Consider the following 19579-nt stretch of genomic DNA (forward strand, 5'->3'; position numbering starts at 1 on the left):
ATAAACCTAGACTTTTATGGACAATTGATATTTGACAAAGGAGGTAAGAGCATACACTGGAGTAAAGACAGCCTCTTCAACAAATGGTGTTGGGAAAATTGGACAGCTACCTGCAAAAAAATGAAACTAGACCACCAACTTACACCATTCACAAAAATAAACTCAAAATGGATAAAAATACTTAAATGTAAGCCATAAAACCATAAGCATCTTAGAAGAAAACATAGGCAGTAAGCTCTCTCATATCTCTCGCAGCAATATATTTGCCGATTTATCTCCACAGGCACGTGAAATAAAAGACAGGATAAACAGATGGGACTTTATCAAACTAAAAAGCTTCTGCACAGCTAAAGACAATAAGAACAGAATAAAAAGACAAACTACACAATGGGAGAATATATTTGACAATACATATGATAATGGATTAATATCCAAAATTTTTTTTTTTTTCATTTTTCCAAAGCTGGAAACGGGGAGGCAGTCAGACAGACTCCCGCATGTGCCCGAACGGGATCCACCCGGCATGCCCACTAGGGGGTGATGCTTTGCCCCTCTGGGGCGTCGCTCTGTTGTGTCCAGAGCCATTGTAGCACCTGAGGCAGAGGCCACAGAGCCATCCCCAGCACCCGGGCCATCTTTGCTCCAATGGAGCCTCGCTGCGGGAGGGGAAGAGAGAGACAGAGAGGAAGGAGAGGGGGAGGGGTGAAGAAGCAAATGGGTGCCTCTCCTGTGTGCCCTGGCCGGGAATCGAACCCCGGACTCCTGCATGCCGGGCCGACGCTCTACCGCTGAGCCAACCGGCCAGGGCCAATATCCAAAATTTATAAAGAACTTGTAAAACTCAATACCAGGAAGACAATCCAATCAAAAACTGGGCAAAAGACATGAATAGACAGTTCTCCAAAGAGGAAATACAGATGGCCTATAGGCATATGAAAAAATGCTCAACATCAGTAATCATTAGAGAAATGCAAATTAAAACCACAATGAGATATCACCTCACACCAGTCAGAATGGCGCTCATCAACAAAACAACACAGAATAAGTGCTGGCGAGGATGTGGAGAAAAGGGAACCCTCTTACACTGCTGGTGAGAATGCAGACTGGTGCAGCCACTGTGGAAAACAGTATGGAAATTCCTCAAGAAATTAAAAATTGAACTGCCTTTTGACCCAGCTATATCACTGTTAGGAATATACCCCAAGAACACCACAGCACTGTTTGAAAAGAAGAAATGCACCCCCATGTTTATGGCAGCATTGTTCACAATAGCAAAAATCTGGAAACAGCCCAAGTGTCTGTCAGTAGACGAGTGGAGTAAAAAGCTTTGGTACATGTATACTATGGAATACTACTCAGCCATAAGAAATGATGACATCGGATCATTCACAACAACTCGGATGGACCTTGATAACATTATACTGAGCAAATAAGTAAATCAGAAAAAACTAGAATTATATGATTCCATACATAGGTGGGACATAAAAATGAGACTCAGAGACATGGACAAGAGTGTAGGGGTTACGGGGTGGGGGGGAGGAGAGGGAGAAGGTTGGGGGAGGGGAGGCCACCAAAAAAAAAAATAGTTAAAACTGGTAAATATCCGAAAAGGTATATGTCGCATGCACCTGTGTTTATTAGATGCTGGGTAACAAATGTAAACAGAAAGTGGCTTCTATAATGTAATAATTCACTAATTGAGCTGGATTTTACAATTTTTACAAATCTTCCAATCATCATTATTTTGGAGATAAAAAAAAATCTACAACCACTCTATAAGATGCATCCAGTTTTTAGACCCCAAGTTCTTTGAAAAAGGGTTCATCTTATACATGGGGAAATACGGTATTAAATATTTCTGATAGCCACTGAATAAAACTTTTACATCTCATTTGGAAAGCAATCTATTAAAATATGAAATGTGTATACCCTTCATCCAGCAATTCCATACTTACAAATCTATTTCATCAATACAAAAGTATCAATATATAAGGACATATGGACATGGGCGTCTAGTGACTGCTGGTTACACATTACTTACTGGATGGAATTTGGTTTAAAACTTGTTTTCACTCTAATACAGTGGTCCCTCATCTATCACGGGGCTTAGGTTTCAGAACCCCTGCGATAGGCGAAAATCTGCAAAGTAGCAACCTTATATTTATTATTTATATATATTTTAAGGCTTTATAAACCCTCCCCACACTCTTATAAACATTTCCCACACTGTTATTAACCTTTCCCACACTTATTTTGTTTATTTTATCACAAAAATAATTAAAATAATAAATATATAAAGATACCCATGTACCACAAAATCCCACAATATAGTAGGGAAAATCGCGATACAAAATTAGATGTATATAATACAATTTAAAAATCCGAGATACAGTGAGACTGTGAAAAGTGAACCGTGATATTGTGAGGGATGACTGTATACCCCCACTGACCTCCTTATTGATTAGGCCAGATAGTCAGATTGGCCTTAGGTCAATCTGCAATAATCCTGACAGGAAATGTGAGGTGAAAAAACCAGGTTACACTCTATCTATGTAATTAGAGCTAGTCATGTAGATATGAAATATAGATAATAATATATGATACCATCAGTTATACTTTACAGTATATTCCACTAAAAAACTGCCAATTATGAGTGTCGAATTTTATTAACTTATTAAACAAGCCCTTCTAAATTTATCAGATTCTATCACGTGTCATGCTGCTGTTTCCATGTCTTTCTATATAAAAAGTAAATTTGTCCTTTAAAACCAAATCAGCCTGACCTGAAGTGGTGCAGTAGATAAAGCTTCGATCTGAAACACCAATGTCACCAGTTCTAAACCCCAGGCTTGCCTGGTCAAGGCACATATGAGAGTTGATGTTTCCTGCTCCTCCCCCTCCTCCCTCTCTCTCTCTCTCTCTCTCCTGTCTCTCTAAAAATGAATAAAAAATTTTAAAAGTATTTAAAAATAAAAAAAACCAAATCATGGTGAAATAAATTTGAACGCAAATAATTCATGTTGTACCAGCAATGTTTCTAAGTATTCTGAAGTGACAACAATATAAAGCATTGTGAACAAGGTCACACATGCATAGGTAATGACAACTACATCATGACTTCTGCCAGGGTGTGCAGCATAAGAGCATCTCAGTTTCAGAGATGCTAAAATAAGAAAATATGGTGCCTTAGAATTGATAAAATATTAATGTTTTAACATTACATATTATCTCTAGGGGGTGAGCTTATAAGTGCCTTATTTTCTTAACACTTGGGTATTTTTCATTTTATTCTAATTAGTATGTATATATGATAGTAAAAAATAAATTGTATGTTTGTTTGGAAAAAAGTAATTAAAAGAACACTAACTGGAGAGACAAGATGGCAATGGAGTAGGCGGAAGTACCAACTTCCACCTCCCAGAACCAAAGTGGATTACAAACTAATTTTAAGAACTATCACCTGGAAAAATCAACTTTGGATGAAACTAAGAGGACTCTTCAACCAAGGAACACAGAAGAAGCCACACTGAGACTGGTAGGAAAAGCGAAAACATGGAGAGGGCTGTCCAGCTCCCCGGAACAAATGGCAGCTGGGAGAGACTCGCGTGGCGGGAAGTGACTTTAGCAGAGAGGGGAGGGTCCTGAGTCCCAGGAACAAAGCCCCAGCCCGCAGACCCAGAGCCTAGAAGAGGTGCATGGACAGTATTTTGCTGGAAACAAGTCAGGATACTGTTTGTGAGAAAGAGACTGATTTCTCAGACCCAGGATTCTTCTTAAAGGGATCGTGCAGAAAACCTCTCTCACAACCACTCACCTGGGGCTCCGGGGGATGGGAAGAGAGAAGAGGACCAGAGTAGCAGGAAGAGAGTGTAATCTAGGCACAGGGAGAAACATTTTGAGAGACAGCCACCCTAACCTCTGGAATGAGTCACTCCCCAAATCTGAAGCAAATATTTCCCCTGGAAACAGCAATACCAGCAAAGGGAAGCAGGGCACCAACCAAACAAGCACTCCCGCGGCACTCAGAGCAGAGGCGCTTAGAAGTAGGGAGCTTTCGGGACTACAATAGAGAGTGTTAGGGTCTGAGATTCAGCACTCCCACCCACATGGCTGAAGGCTCGCCTGAGGGCTGACGGCGGTGGGATGCAGAAGCGTGGTTCTGTCAGTAAGGGCGGAAGCCGGCTGGCCACCACTGAGGCCCAGGTGTGAGCTCAGTCTTGCACAGCTGGGGAGGAGGGGGCATACAAAAGTGGTCAAGCCCAGCTGTGGGCTGCCTGCAATCCAGCCTGTGGGGGAAAGGCAGGAGCCCCAGAACGGGTGGAGACTCGCCCTTGAGCAAGGGCGCAGGAGCACAGCCTTGCCCCGCCCGCAGAACTGAGGCTTGTGACCTGACTTGGGATCCTGCTCCTCCTGTGGAGGTGGAGCCAAAAGCCCAGAACAGGCAGAGTCCCACTACTGAGCTTGGGCACGCAGTCCTGCCCGGCCTGTGGAGCCAAGGCTTGTATCCGTCCCAGGAGCGGGTTCCTCCTGCAAGGGCAGGGCAAAAACCCGGAATCAGGCGGAGACCCGCAACTGAGCAAAGGTGCTCAACCCTACCCTCAGGGCCAAGCATAACGCCACCCGCAGGGGTGGGACAAAAGCCAAGGCCCCCGAGGCTTGAACACCCGAGCACGTGATCACAGCCACTCCCGTGAAGGAGAGGCGGAGACCACAGCAACAGTCCCAGTGGGCAGGCACCAGCAACGCCCATACATGAACACCCTAGCAGCAGCAGCAGCAGAGGAAGTGGTGGGCCTGCAGACAGACCACACCTAGGGAACACAGAGACCACACCTAGGGAACACAGAGGCCACACCCAGTAGACTCCAGTGGCCAAAACCTTCTTTGACACAGTCAGAATGAGAAGTCAGAGAAATGCAACACAAATGAATCAAGAGAAATCCCCTAAAAAAGGACCTGAATGAGTCAGATATAAGCAAATTACCAGATGCAGAGTTTAAAATAATGATTGTTAGGATGCTCATCAGAAATCAAGAATACAATGGAAGGAATTAAAAGAAGGATGGATGAAGCTGAGAATCGAATCAGCAAGTTAGAGGACAAGATAAATGAAGACATGGAAGCAGAGCAGAAAAAAGAAGAGAGACTCAAAAAGTCTGAGGAAACTCTAAGAGAGCTCTGTGACAACATGAAGAGAAATAACATCCACATCATACGGGTTCCTGAAGAAGAAGAGAAAGAACAAGGGATAGAGACTTTGTTCAAACACATCATAGCTGAAAACTTCCCTCAATTAAGGCAGGAAAACATCTCACAAGTTCAAGAAACACGGAGAACTCCATTAAAGAAAAACCCAAAGAAATCTATACCAAGACACATCATAATTACAATACCAAAGCTAAGTGATAAAGAGAAAATATTAAAAGCTGGTAGAGAAAAAAAGACTATCACCTACAAAGGAGCCCCCATAAGGATGACTTCCGACTTCTCAACAGAAACACTTGAGGCCAGAAGGGAATGGCAAGAAATATTCAAAGTAATGCAGAACAAGAGCCTACAACCAAGACTACTTTATCCAGCAAGGCTATCATTTAAAATTGAAGGAGAAATAAAAAGCTTTCCAGACAAAAAGAAACTCAAGGAATTCACTACAACCAAACCAAGGCTGCAAGAAATGCTAAGGGGCTTGTTGTAAACATATCAAAGGAGAAAAGGAATATAGCAAAAGAGGAATACAGCTTTAAAGAATAAAATGGCAATAAACAATTACATATCTATAAAACAACACTAACTTTCCTGTAATTCAAGTAACTAGCACATCTATCATGCTAATGGAACACTTCATGAAACCTGAATATTTAAATTTGAAATTCCAAGTAATATTAAAAGGAGATAACATTCTTTTGTAAAAAAATAGATAATCTGTTGCTATTTTCCCAAGGGCAATTTGTTAAGCACTGTCTACAGAAAACCTCATGAATTGTATTCTACCAATTCAGATTTTATGATAATTTGGGCAAAAACTGAGTTAAGGTTTATGGGTTCCTTTAGGCTTTAAATTCTTCCTGCTTATCTATTTACCAGGGCTAAAAAGAATGGCTGATGCATAATAAAAATTTACTTAGTAAAATAATGAAGTAACAACTTCACAAGAATAACATGATAAATTTTCTAGAACATTTAGTATTAAGAATTTATAAACATTGTTATTTAAAATAAACACCCATTAAATATGTTCATTTTAATACATTGTTTCCCAGTAATTAATTTATAAACCCAAGAACAATGACTTGTTGAAAATACACACTTAACTGGTATTATAATAATACTAAAATAATAAAACAGCATTTCTTTAAAAATGTCTAGTTCAGACATATCATTAAAATACTAGACTAGCATTCAGCTGGCAGGATCGAAGTAACCTTTCATTTTGTAAATTGCTAATGACCTTCCAAGTTTTATCACATTTTAACTCAGTCAATCAGTAAGGGGGTGAATGAGGGAGTTGGCAGTCCCCAGAATGCTTGCCTATGCCATTTTGGACTGTTAAAAGTGCCAGTGTTCCATTTGTGTTGCTTTGTTTAGGGACTTTTTGGCCCTTATCATAGCTCCTATATTTATGCCCTTTCTCCTTTTTTGTGGCTTGTGTTCTTATTCTAGATTATGATTTTACAACTGTGTTAGGATAGGTAAGTGATATAAGCTAGGATGTGTTTCAGCTTACACCAAAATTTGGGTTATGTCGTTGTAGGAACAGAACTCAAAGACCCCCACTATTGAGGGGAAAACAAACTGAATCCTCCCATAAAAAGACATCAAGTATTTTAATGATGAGATAATAGAAAAATTCCCTTTAAAATCACGAACAAGTCAAGGATGTCAACACTACCATTGTTTTGGTAGTGTACTGGAGCCAACTGAATAACAAGAAAAATAAATAATAATTTAAAAAGAAAGAAACTTAGCTGATATCACTGATTACAAGAAACTCTAAAGCATTTAAAGAAATTTTCCAGAATGAATGAGTTTAACCAGGTGGCTGGAGATAAGATGAATATTGCATTTCTATTTGTCAGAAAACAATTTCACTCTCTCTCACATACATGTACAATCAATCAGCAAATAAATAGTCATAAGAAATAAATCCAATGAAGTACAAGGTCCTAATGAAAAAAAAATAAAACATTAATGACAATACAAGTATCAAAAATATATTATCTTTCCCAGGCCAGTCAGCTAAGTTGGTTAGGGGCGTTGTCTGCAAACAAAGTTGCAGGTTCAATCCCCAGTCAGAGCACACACGAGAATCAACCAAAGAACGCACAACTGAATGGAACAACAGTGAATTCTTCCCTTCCCCCATCCTTCTTTCTCCCTTCCTCTCTCAAAATCAACAACAACAACAAAAGTTAAGTCTTGGTCAGATAGCTCAGTTGGTTAGAGTGTTGTCCTGGAGCACAGAGGTTGTCAGTTCAATTCCCAAGTCAAGCACATATAGGAGCAGCTCGATATTCCTGTCCCTCTCTGCCTACCTCTCTCTCTCAAAAAAAAAAAAAGTTGTGTGTAGGCCCTGGCTGGATGGCTCAGTAGTAGAGCGTCGGCCTGGCGTGCGGAAGTCCCAGGTTCGATTACCGGCCAGGGCACACAGGAGAAGTGCCCATCTGCTTCTCTACCCCTCCACCTCTCCTTCCTCTCTGTCTCTCTCTTCCCCTCCCACAGCCAAGGCTCCATTGGAGCAAAGATGGCCCGGGTATTGGGGATGGCTCCATGGCCTCTGTCCCAGGCGCTAGAGTGGCTCTGGTTGCAACAGAGCATGCCCTGGATGGGCAGAGCATCACCCCCTGGTGGGCGTGCCAGGTGGATCCCCATCAGGCACATGCGAGAGTCTGTCTGACTGCCTCCCCGTTTCCAGCTTCAGAAAAATACAAAAAAAAAAAAGTTGTGTGTATATGTGTATATATAAAGTGGACACACACACATATAATCTTTATGGATAGGAAACCTGAAAACTGGGACAATAGTTTGCCCTAAGTTCAATTCAATCTCAAACAGTGTTCCAAAAAAATTTAGAAATAGTCAAAATACTCCTGAAAAAAGAATAACTAGAGGAATCTGCTTTCCTGTATATAAGACAATAAAGTAATAGCAACTAACACACTATGATATTAACCCATGCATGAATAAAACCGAGAGCTAAGAAACTAACACATACATTCAGAGAAAGTTAATGTGAGACAGAAAAGGGAGAATCGACTCAATAAATGTTGCAGGGACAAATGTTCTCCATTTGATTAAAAATAAAAGATATTGGAACCCTAATTCACACCATCAACTCCAGAGGAATTTTTCATCTGAATGTGAAAGATTTTTAGAAGAAAACAAGCAAAAAATATGTTAAAACCTTGTGGTAAGAAAGAATTTTTTTTTTTTTTTTTTTTTTTTGCATTTTTCTGAAGCTGGAAACAGGGAGAGACAGTCAGACAGACTCCCGCATGCGCCCGACCGGGATCCACCCAGCACGCCCACCAGGGGGCGATGCTCTGCCCATCCTGGGCGTCGCCATGTTGCGACCCTCCTGGGTGTCGCCATGTTGCGACCAGAGCCACTCTAGCGCCTGGGGCAGAGGCCACAGAGCCATCCCCAGCGCCCGGGCCATCTTTGCTCCAATGGAGCCTTGGCTGCGGGAGGGGAAGAGAGAGACAGAGAGGAAGGCAAGGCGGAGGGGTGGAGAAGCAAATGGGCGCTTCTCCTATGTGCCCTGGCCGGGAATCGAACCCGGGTCCTCCGCACGCTAGGCCGACGCTCTACCGCTGAGCCAACCGGCCAGGGCAGAAAGAATTTCTTAAGACAAGCAAACAAAAAATCCCAACAAAAAATACTAATCATAAAAGAAAAAGATTAATTGATTGATTAAAACCAAGAACTTCTGTTTATTAACAGGTACTTCAAAGAAAGAAAAATAAAGCCCAAAACTAAAACACATAAAATGGATAAAGGGTTGTTATTTAAACTATATTAAAAAATATATTAAGATTTTTTAAATGCATAAAAGATACTAGCAAGCATTTTAAGAAGTGCAAGTGAAGACATGTTTGACATTATTAGTATCCAGGAAAAAAATAGTCCACTCAGGTGCACAAGGATCTGAGAATATTCACAGTGGCACTGTTTGTGACAGCAGAAAGGTAGAAATAACTCAAGTTCATCAACACAAGAATGGAGGAACAAATTATGTCACTAAATGAAGTTATCATTCAGCAGTTAAAAGAAACAGCTACATACAATAATTGTACACGAATCTTAGAAACAATATTGAGTGAAAAAGCTGTTACATTTGTATACTTTCATTCTTCAAGCTCAAACTCAGTCAAAAGTAAAAAGTGTATCATTTAAGAATACATCATTAACTTTAAGCAGCACTAAAATGATGAACACTAAGTGAGGACAGTAAATACTTCCCAATAGGCATTCAGTGTACCCAGCATTCAGTGGGCTGCAATAAAGACTATCACGCACATTTATGCAACAGTACTAGCAACATGCCATTTTTTTTTTTTTTTTTGTATTTTTCCGAAGCTGGAAACGGGGAGGCAGTCAGACACTCCTGCATGCGTCTGACTGGGATCCACCCGGCACGCCCACCAGGGGGCGATGCTCTGCCCATCCAGGGTGTTGCTCTGTTGCGACCAGAGCCACTCTAGCACCTGGGGCAGAGGCCACGGAGCCATCCCCAGCGCCCGGGCCATCTTTTGCTCCAATGGAGCCTCGGCTGCGGAGGGAAAGAGAGAGACAGAGAGGAAGGAGAGGTGGAGGGGTGGAGAAGCAGATGGGCGCTTCTCCTGTGTGCCCTGGCCGGTAATCGAACCTGGGACTTCCGCACGCCAGGCCGACGCTCTACCACTAAGCCAACCGGCCAGGGCCAACATGCCAGTTCTTAAACTGTGTACTATAATCACCGATTACCATGTTATTCTTATGCTTTACGCTTTCATTGCTTACATAGATTAATTTGTCAAATACTGTATGATAAAATTTGAAATAAAGTATTAAAATTTAATAAAGAATAAAAAGTTTAAAAAAATAAAAAAATTGAATTTTTTAAAAAAATTAATCATTAAATAAAGAAAAATAAAATAAAAATTTGAAAAAAATGGGAATTATTCTTTCCCCTCCTTTTTTCCTCTCCTCTCCTCTCTTTCTTGAGAAAAATCTTGTGGTGAACTGTGAATTATATTTTCCTAAATAGAACAAACAATACCTGTAATGGAGGGCCTGAATTGGGGAGAAGTAATAAAGGGGTAAAGGAAAAACAAAAAGGGGGGGGGCGGTATGGACCCACAAAAAGCAAATAAGGAAAAAATTTGGGTCAAGAATAAAATGATTTGCTTTTAAGTGTTGGCTGACTAAGAGTTATGATGAAAGGAATAAGAGGGAAACAGGAAAACGGGGGGGGGGGGGGATTAAAAAATTACTATTGTATTTAGTGGAACAAGAACTAGATAAAATGGAGAGCCAGGGATGGGAGCACTGCTAGTGAGTTAAAAAGGTGAAGTAAAAACCCCCCACAATGCCACAAACATAAGTTTGAGTCCCAGATAAGATAATCTGTTCATTATTGAGGTTTGAATGAGAGGGGATGTAAAGGAGAAAGGAAGAAACTAATATAGAGGGAGAAAAGAAAGAGAGAGAGAGAAAAAAAAGAGGGAACCACTAAAAGAAGAAAAAAGAAAAAGGAGGAGAGAGAGAGAGAGTTGAGGGTTTTGGAGTGCAACCCTCATAGAGAGAAAGGAAGAGAAGAGAAAAGATAATGGGAGATGTAACACTTATGGGTAGTGTAGTTCAAAGACAGCAGAAAGTAAGACCGGCAGAGAATTAAACGACCAAATTGGAGGAGGAAAAAAAAAAAATCAAGAATGAAGATAAGAGACACAGATGAACAAATATAATAAAATGGGATAGGTTATAAAGTATGCAGATTATTCTTGATTTTGAGAGGTTATCTTCTTGCTTTTTCTTTTTTGTCCCTCTTCCTGGTCGGTGACTTTGCACCCCGGGTTGATACATAAAGACACATGCAGCCCCATGTTCATTGCAGCATTGTTCACAGTGGCCAGGACATGGAAACAACCAAAAAGTCCGTCAATAGATGACTGGATAAAGAAGATGTGGCACATATACACTATGGAATACTACTCAGCCATAAGAAATGATGACATCGGATCATTTACAGCAAAATGGTGGGATCTTGATAACATTATACGGAGTGAAATAAGTAAATCAGAAAAAAACAGAAACTGCATTATTCCATATGTAGATGGGACATAAAAGTGAGACCAAGAGACATTGATAAGAGTGTGGTGGTTACAGGGGAAGGGGGGAGAGGGAGAGGGAAGGGGGGAGGGGGAAGGGCACAAAGAGAACTAGATAGAAGGTGACAGAGGACAATCTGACTTTGGGTGATGGGTATGCAACATAATTGAACGACAAGATAACCTGGACATGTTATCTTTGAATATATGTATCCTGATTTACTGATGTCACCCCATTAAAAATAAATAAAATTTAATTTAAAAAAAGTATTAAAATTAAAGCTTATTCAAGAGATAGCACATAAAAGTTCTCCTAATAAAATGATTTATTTAATTCTTCCCAGTTTACTTTACACATATTCCTTATTACTACATCTGTGACATTCACTATTTTATTTAAATCCCACACACTGATTATAGAAATAGTGCCAAGCACAATGGATTTTAAGAACGAGTAAATAGCACTGTAAGGACGAATATAATGACAAAATGGAGAACTTGGCAAACGTTGCATGCTATATTTTTCCCTAAATTGGTTAAAACCAAATCAAATCAAAGTCATCTGATTTTTATTCATAAGCAGAAAGAAAATACATTAACATAATTTAGAGCACTTCTATATTTTATTGGTGTGTAATGGATAAAAGTAAGTTTCTATGACACCATATTACAGATTAATCTTTCCTTAAAATGTTAGAAAACAGGAAAGGTATTTATTTTAATCTATCAATGAACAAGGTTTTTTTTAAGAGCTTACCATTATGTAAAACTTCTCAAGATAAATTAGCTATGTGTCCTAATGAATAAGAAGAGGAAGATGGAGAAAGAAAAGGAGGAAGAAGAGGAGGAAGAGGAAGGAAAAAGAAAGAAGAAAGAAGAAGAAAATGAGGAGGAGAAGGAGGACTTGGAAGAAGAAAGAAGAAGAAGAAGAAGAAGAAGAGAGAAAGAGCCTTAATGACCAGTGTCCACAACGGGGATGAGACCTTAGTATGCCTGTGAGCACTGTAAAACATAGCCAGATGAAGAAAAAAGTCAGATTTGCAGAGGGAAAATAAAGCATGTTGAAAAAAATAGTGGAAAAGTGATCCCTCCTTGATGAATTATTTTAATCAATAAAAACAATAAATAACTCATTTTTTCCCCATTGACTTTGAGATGATGAAAAAGGAGTAGGGGGAGGGAGAGAAAGACAGAGAAAAATCAATTTGTTCAACTTAGTTGTAAATTCACTGACTGCCTCTCATATGTACCCTGACTGCTTGAACCGGTGACCCCAGGATCAGGCCAGCAACCTTAGCACCCTGGGATGACACTCCAGTCACCGCGCCACCAGCCAGGGATAAATAATTTAATTTTTAAAGTACAATTTTCAAAGGAAGAACTAAACTTCCTTTAATAAAATCGCTCAGCAAGCAAAGATTTGAGAAATCTCAACACCTTTACTACTAAAATATTTTATCTCTTGTTAAGACAAACTGGTAATACTCCTTAATTATATCTGAAAGAAAACTATTTTATTTTTAATTTGTCCAGAATGTGTATGTAAAAATGAAAACCAAGTAGCAATTTTAAGCAGCAAACTGCACAGAACAATGCTCATTTGGGATTCATCCTAGGTTGTAAATAAGTGTAGCCTGCCAAATGTAGCCCACTAAATTATTCTAAACCTCATTATCCATTTTCTTTTTCTAGAACCTTTGTTCCATTTCCTCCTTCCTCTCAGGCATTTAGCTCACTGTTCTTAAAAGTCTTTGCCACAGGATAAGAAAGAAGGAAAAGGAAGACAAGCACACATTTATTTTGCTACTTGAAGCAGCTCTAAACCATTACTAGATGTGAAAATGGCTGACTATGAAAAACAAAGTTCAAGATTGACCACAGCCTGAGTATCTTAAATGCTTTCTGCCTACAGCTGTGTGGGGAAAGGATTTTTAGTCAACCTTTCAGAGGCACAGCATGGCTATGGTGACTTCTCTCCTCTTTCCATGCTTGCTTTTCTGCAAGAATGTCATTAAAGGGTCATATTTTATATGGATCTTTCACAGATTCCATGGAAGGGGGGAAGGCAGAGAGGAAAAACAAGGCGAGGACCCATCTTCAAGGTTTGCTTTGAGCACAGTGTAATTATTCCTACCAACCCCAGACAATCCTGGAGGTTTCACAGGCTGGTCCGAGAGATGGAGAACAGGACAGGCAGAAATGATTTCCACTAAAATCACCTAGTTAGGGAACCTAACTAGATTTAAAAGATATTTAAAAAGTAAAAGACATTCAGTTGAAATCCTACATGGTTAATTTACTCTGTTAAAATATTACACTGCAATTAGAAGATATAACAGGGCCAAAGAAATAAAAAATCATGAAATATAAATGCCATAAAGAAAACTTTATATCCTTTTAAATCAATTTGACTCTTTAACAGATAATGTTGAAACACTATCCACCTCACTGTCTTCCCCACCTCATTGGTTGTTCTACAGTCATTGTATTTTTTCATATTACCTGGATAATCGGACTGATTTCTATGATGAAAACCAATTTTTACCTTTAAACTTCTTAGTTTTTATACAAAATTATACCTACTGTAACTAGCAAAAGGACACAGAGACTATAAAAGTTTATCAACTTCTTCTGCCCTTTCTCCCAACACTGTACAGATATCTGTACATAAATCCTTTCAAACTTTATCAAATCCTATATAACAGTATATGTGTTTGCATGTGCTGTATGCATGAATGATTTTCACTGAAAAAAAATGTATCGTACTTTAGGTGTTATATTGCAATTTCATTCTCAATTAGCAACAAATTATCACAGTTCACTGAAATAATTAACATTTTTAAAAAGGTATATAAAATCCCAACTATGAATTTATTACAATTTTTTTTCAACCACTTCTCCACTGATTAGCATTTAGGTTATTTTTGTTGTCTCAGATTTTTATCGTTTCAAAAAAATACTGCATCACATAAACATACATATACACGTGCATGAATACAGCCATCAGCATCCATTGTACTAATTCTATTATTGCTATGGAAGTCTCATAAACAGACTTTCAAAAGAGGTACAACAAACTTCACTCTTGCCAGCACATCCACTCCTAGAACAATCACTGTCCTATCAGCAATACATTAATAGGTGGGAAACAATTATAAAATATGTTATGTAGCTAAAACATTATATAAAGCAAAGTCCGTATATTTTTAGGTATCAATTAGTTTAAACTAATTAGTTTAACTTAATTTTTAAGTGTCATATGCTAACACTAATTTAGTAAAGGCTACAATTATAAGGTATCTATATAGAAATCTCTGCAAGAATAAACTGAGGTTGATTTTCATTTACCTTTTTTTGACACTTCTGCCCCATTAAGTTCTTTTTGTGCTTCTTCAATTTTGTCTAAGAAAAACAAAAGAAAATTTTATAAATCAATTAATTCACCATATAAAAGAATCTCCAGGAAAACAAACATACTTCCTATAAACACTTCATGACACAGAGAAATATTTATTGAATGAATTACCTATTTATGAAACAAACATGTATAAACTGTTAAAGTAATGATATATTGATATTCCCTTTTAGTCATGTCTTAGTCCCGTGATGGCGAACCTTTTTATAAAAACCGCCCAATTTTGCAGTGCCGGTCAACCTGGTCCCTCCCGCCCACTAGTGGGCATTCCAGCTTTCATGGTAGGCGGTAGAGGAGCAACCAAACAGCACCACGACTGGGCCACTATGAAAGCTGGGCCTCCCACTAGTAGGCGGGAGGGACCAGGTTGACCAGCACTTAAAAGTGGGCGGTTTTTATAAAAAGGTTCGCCATCAGGGTCTTAAGACAGGAAGACCATTTGCAATTAACGTTCCAGAATGCAAATAATTAGTGTATTTAAAATAATGAAGTATAGTTAAAAAATATATAGCTTTCTAATAAAAGTAGCAAAATAATACTTTTCTGATGAAGACATGTAAATGCCCAAAGGGATTTTATCAGAGATATAAGAAATGCCTATTAACTTAGAAATAAGTCTAAGCAAAGTTTGTAGATGATCTAAGACTAAAGTCAAACATGGAAGAAAGAAAAATAAAGAAAATGAGCTGAAGAGTAGCATGACACATATCACTTTTGCCAAGCCTTGATAACAGGATAGAGTTGTCTATGAAATATGTGGGTAGAATACTGCATTAAAGAGATAACGATATAAAACTAGTAACTACATTCATGAGAAATTCCAAGCCAAAATCTCCCGTTTAGAAGCCCTGTTGTACAGAAACTGAGAAAATAAATGTTTATTGGTGTTTAAAAAAATAAAAACTAATGACCACAGAACTTTAATATAGACACAAAGTTCTGAACCAGTAGGTCTAAGCCAGAAGCAATAACTAATGAAGACCTGGAAGGACTGCTTATGGAAGGAATGGGGAAGGGGGGTGCTTGCAGGCCAGGGCCTTCAGTTTTTTGAGTTGAGGTTGTGGGCACAACTGGATTTTGTAAATTAGCACATGTTCTACTTTGGCGTTGAACAACTATTTAAATTTTATAAGGATATATATATTTGATGATTGACAGTAATCAATTACAAGTTTAAATACAGTGGTCTATGTGCTAATTATAATGGTAAAAGTTATAAAATGCCCAGGGTACTCTTTGTACTGAAATAAATACAATACCAATAATTATTTAGTATTTTAGATAGCCCATGGAAGCATAGTTTAAATGCTTTCAAAATGTTGGTACTTTAGCCATTTATGCCTTCCAGCATACACAATCAGCCATCAAAATGATCTCCAATGATAAACCTCCCACTACTAGCCACAGAAGATGCAACCTTCAAAAAGCCATCCTTCCCCAAATACATAAAAGGCACAGATCCCAACATAGGATACTTAAACTCTCTCTACCTGCCTCCTCCCCATCAGTCTTGCCTGAAAAACCAGAAATTCAGAGAACCTTCCAAGTACTAATCAAACTTCTTTCAATTGCACATTGATCCACACAGGGTGCCAAATCATGGCTGAGGTGGAGCAGAATAAAGGACATGGAGAGTCAGAAATACTGAACACTACTATCAGCTCTGGCCAAAAATAACTACATTTCCACCTGACCAGGCAGTGGTGCAGTGAATAGAGCATTGGACTGGGATGCTGAGGGCCCAAGTTTGAAACCCTGAGGTGGTTGTCTTGAGCGAAGGATCCCTGGCTTGAGCCCAAGGTCACTGGCAAGGGGTCACTTGCTCTGCTATAGCCCCCCTAGACAAGGCACATATGAGAAAGCAATCAGTGAACAATTAAGGAACCACAACGAAGAATCAATGCTTCTCATCTCTCTCCCAGTCTGTCCCTATCTGTTCCTCTCTCTGTCTCTCACTGTCACAAAAAAGAAAAATAAATAAATACATTTTCATCCTGACAAATGCATTCCCCATTACAGTATATTATTTACTACCTGTTAATTATCATATACAGAATAAGATTTATGAATAGAGACAACCTTTGGAAATAATATAATTTTTCTTATTTATACACTTTATTCCTCATGAAATGAGTGAAACTGAAAATAGTACTAAAAAACAAATATTTAAAGCAGAAAGTGGATCCTGCATTCAATAGTTATGTTATTTCAAAAAGAAAAATACCAAATGCATAGATTAAAGCTATATTAATGTAACAAAAGGGAAAGGCTCATTTAGAAAATATAATAAGTGAAATACATTGTAGACATTCAATAGAAGAAACATAAAGAGAAAAACACTATAATTTCTATGCCAGCAGTTCATTCAAACTAAGAACCATAAATAATATATAAAGGTATATATTATATATAGTTATAGTAGTAAGAACTATGTTTAAGATGTTTATGCTTGCATAATTTGGCATTATATAATAAAACTTTTTATTAATAGAATCAATTGCAAATCAAAGCAACAAAAATTCAGGACAACACATTGTAAAGAATAGCTACTATTTATTTAATAGATTGGGATTCGGCCACCTTCTGTTTATACTTTAATTTAACATATTCTTATAAAAATGACCTCAATTTTCATTTGACCACAACATTCTAGTCTTTGTTCTTAAATTTTTAAATTAAGTTGCCCCTTTCTCTTGATATTCACAGAGTATAAATCAGCAGACTTAGGATTCTGTGACTTTAGATGTAAGCATCACGTCAGTGCCTGCCTGCACCTGTAGCTCCAGTTCAGGAGGGAAAACAGTCTTCCATTAGAGGGTTTGTAAGCAGTTATGATTACAATTGAAGCTTTAGCTTCAATTTTTATATTCAAAGTTATGTTTATATTTAATCTTTGTTTTATGATTCTCCTGGTAAAATATGGTGTTTTGAAAATACTAACAAAACTACAGAGAAAGTAGTCATTTATTGCATGCTCGTAACTGGTTTATACAAGGCAATTTACTAATATTTGAAAGCAGTATTTATCATTCTTTTCACGATGGCCCAGAGCAAGAACTATATTTTACATTCCAGCCAATTACACATGCATACATATGTGTGTCATAATTCAGAAACAAACATCCACACTCTACTTTCTATCCTTTCCTATTAAAAATGAAAAACACTGCCTGGACCAACTCCACTGATTTCACAACCCACTGTGGGATTGTGAATGTACAGCTTGATAAAAGAAGCAGTTCTCAATACATCTTTTTCTACACTTTTTACCCTATTTCCTTTACCAAACAAAGGGTAACACTTCCCAGCAATAATATACAGTATCTTATTACAAGCCTTGATTAGGAGCTAGCGTGGGGGGGAGGCAGTGTGCTGTTTAGGATGAGATCTCAGATTCTGAAACATCTTCCATCATTGCCTCCCCAATGTCACTGTTATCTCAGTAACAATTTCACAGAGAATTACACATTTACAAATCAGTATTTCTCTGTTGCTGTTGCTTAAAAATAAAAATAAACATTCATGCAAAATAGACACATACCATGTTGGCAAATCTAAAGTAAATAATGCATTTTCACTATAATAAGCTCCTACTGTACTTCATTAAGATGTTTATATTCTAACTAATTCAATTTTTACTAGACATATTTGAGTTGTCACCTGGAAAAAAACCCCAGGAACAAATGAAGGCTCCATAATCTTCCCTAAGATACAGAGGGACCCGTGGCTGAAAGAGTGGCAGGCAAGGAGACGGGGATACTAGTATTATAGGCTAAATTTTGTTTCTGCAGCTATTAGAAATGTTTATCTTTTTATAGTTTTTCTTCTCTAATAAAGCACAGAAACTATTTGTTAATTAATGGTAAAGACTATGAACAATCTTGAATAATGCTTTAAATATTTAAAACCTTTTGTCTGAAAACAATGCCAAAATATTTTTTCACCATCCCTAAATAATTATAAATAAAGAAAAAAAATATACTTGTGAAACATAATCTGAACCACTGTTCAAAATATAAAGAAGAAGGCCTAAGAGCCCTTAAGAAACAACCTGTCTTTTAGGGTTCTAGGAAGACCATATACTTTAAAAACATTTCTTTACTAAAACAAAAAATAAAGCAATCTTTAAATGGTCAGTAAGCACATGCTTTCTGAGCATTTTCACTGTATGGTAAAATGTGAGGCCTCCCTCACCACCACAGATGCCTAAACACCACTCCTTGAGAGACTTGGGATCCAGGACATAGAAGCTTTGGGGCCCAACCCCTACACAGTTGGGGAAAAAAAACCACAAAAGCTGTGCATTATTATTATATTGAAGGTCTACCTTGTGTCAGGTTCAACAGAAAGAAGTAAAGAAAGAAAGAAATGAGAATGACTCTCCTGTAGGGGCTTTCAAATGACTGTATCCTCAGCCAGTCATTTTAACATCCATTGATGGTGAACACAAAGCCTGAATTCCCCAGTGTGGCATCAGAGTTCTCTGTCATACCACAACCTCTGGGCCTCCTTGTACCTTCACCCCCACTCCTGTTTTCTTTTCTGCTTCAGTCCCATCTAACGCAGGTTTTTCAGTTCCCTAAACCTCCTCCCAGAAGACCCCTTCCACCCCATCCCTTCTCTATCTGGCATCCTTTCAAGATGTTGCCTCCTCTCGGACACCTTCTTTAACACCTGCATTCAGAGCCTTTCCCTTCCTTCCTTACCACCAAATCTTGCATGTAGAACTCCATTTATGTATAGCTAAATATCTCATAATCACCAGTAATAATGACGTAAGACCAACCTGAGTAATTTACTGATTGTATAAACACGGACAATAATCTGCCCAGTGACAGAGAAATACTGCTATATT

At 38.3% G+C, this 19579-nt stretch overlaps 1 protein-coding gene across 4 annotated transcripts in view; it reads right to left on the reverse strand.

Annotated features, from left to right (window-relative positions):
- Positions 1-19579, reverse strand: part of HIVEP1 (HIVEP zinc finger 1) — a 197764-nt gene that overhangs the window by 91229 nt on the left and 86956 nt on the right. For all 4 annotated transcript variants that reach the window (XM_066268381.1, XM_066268382.1, XM_066268383.1 and 1 more), the window contains exon 3: positions 14658-14711. In XM_066268381.1, coding sequence (XP_066124478.1) covers positions 14658-14711 — 54 coding nt within the window. The remainder of the gene's footprint in view (positions 1-14657; positions 14712-19579) is intronic.

This window comes from Saccopteryx bilineata, chromosome 3, assembly GCF_036850765.1.
Source record: "Saccopteryx bilineata isolate mSacBil1 chromosome 3, mSacBil1_pri_phased_curated, whole genome shotgun sequence".
Taxonomy (NCBI): domain Eukaryota; kingdom Metazoa; phylum Chordata; class Mammalia; order Chiroptera; family Emballonuridae; genus Saccopteryx; species Saccopteryx bilineata.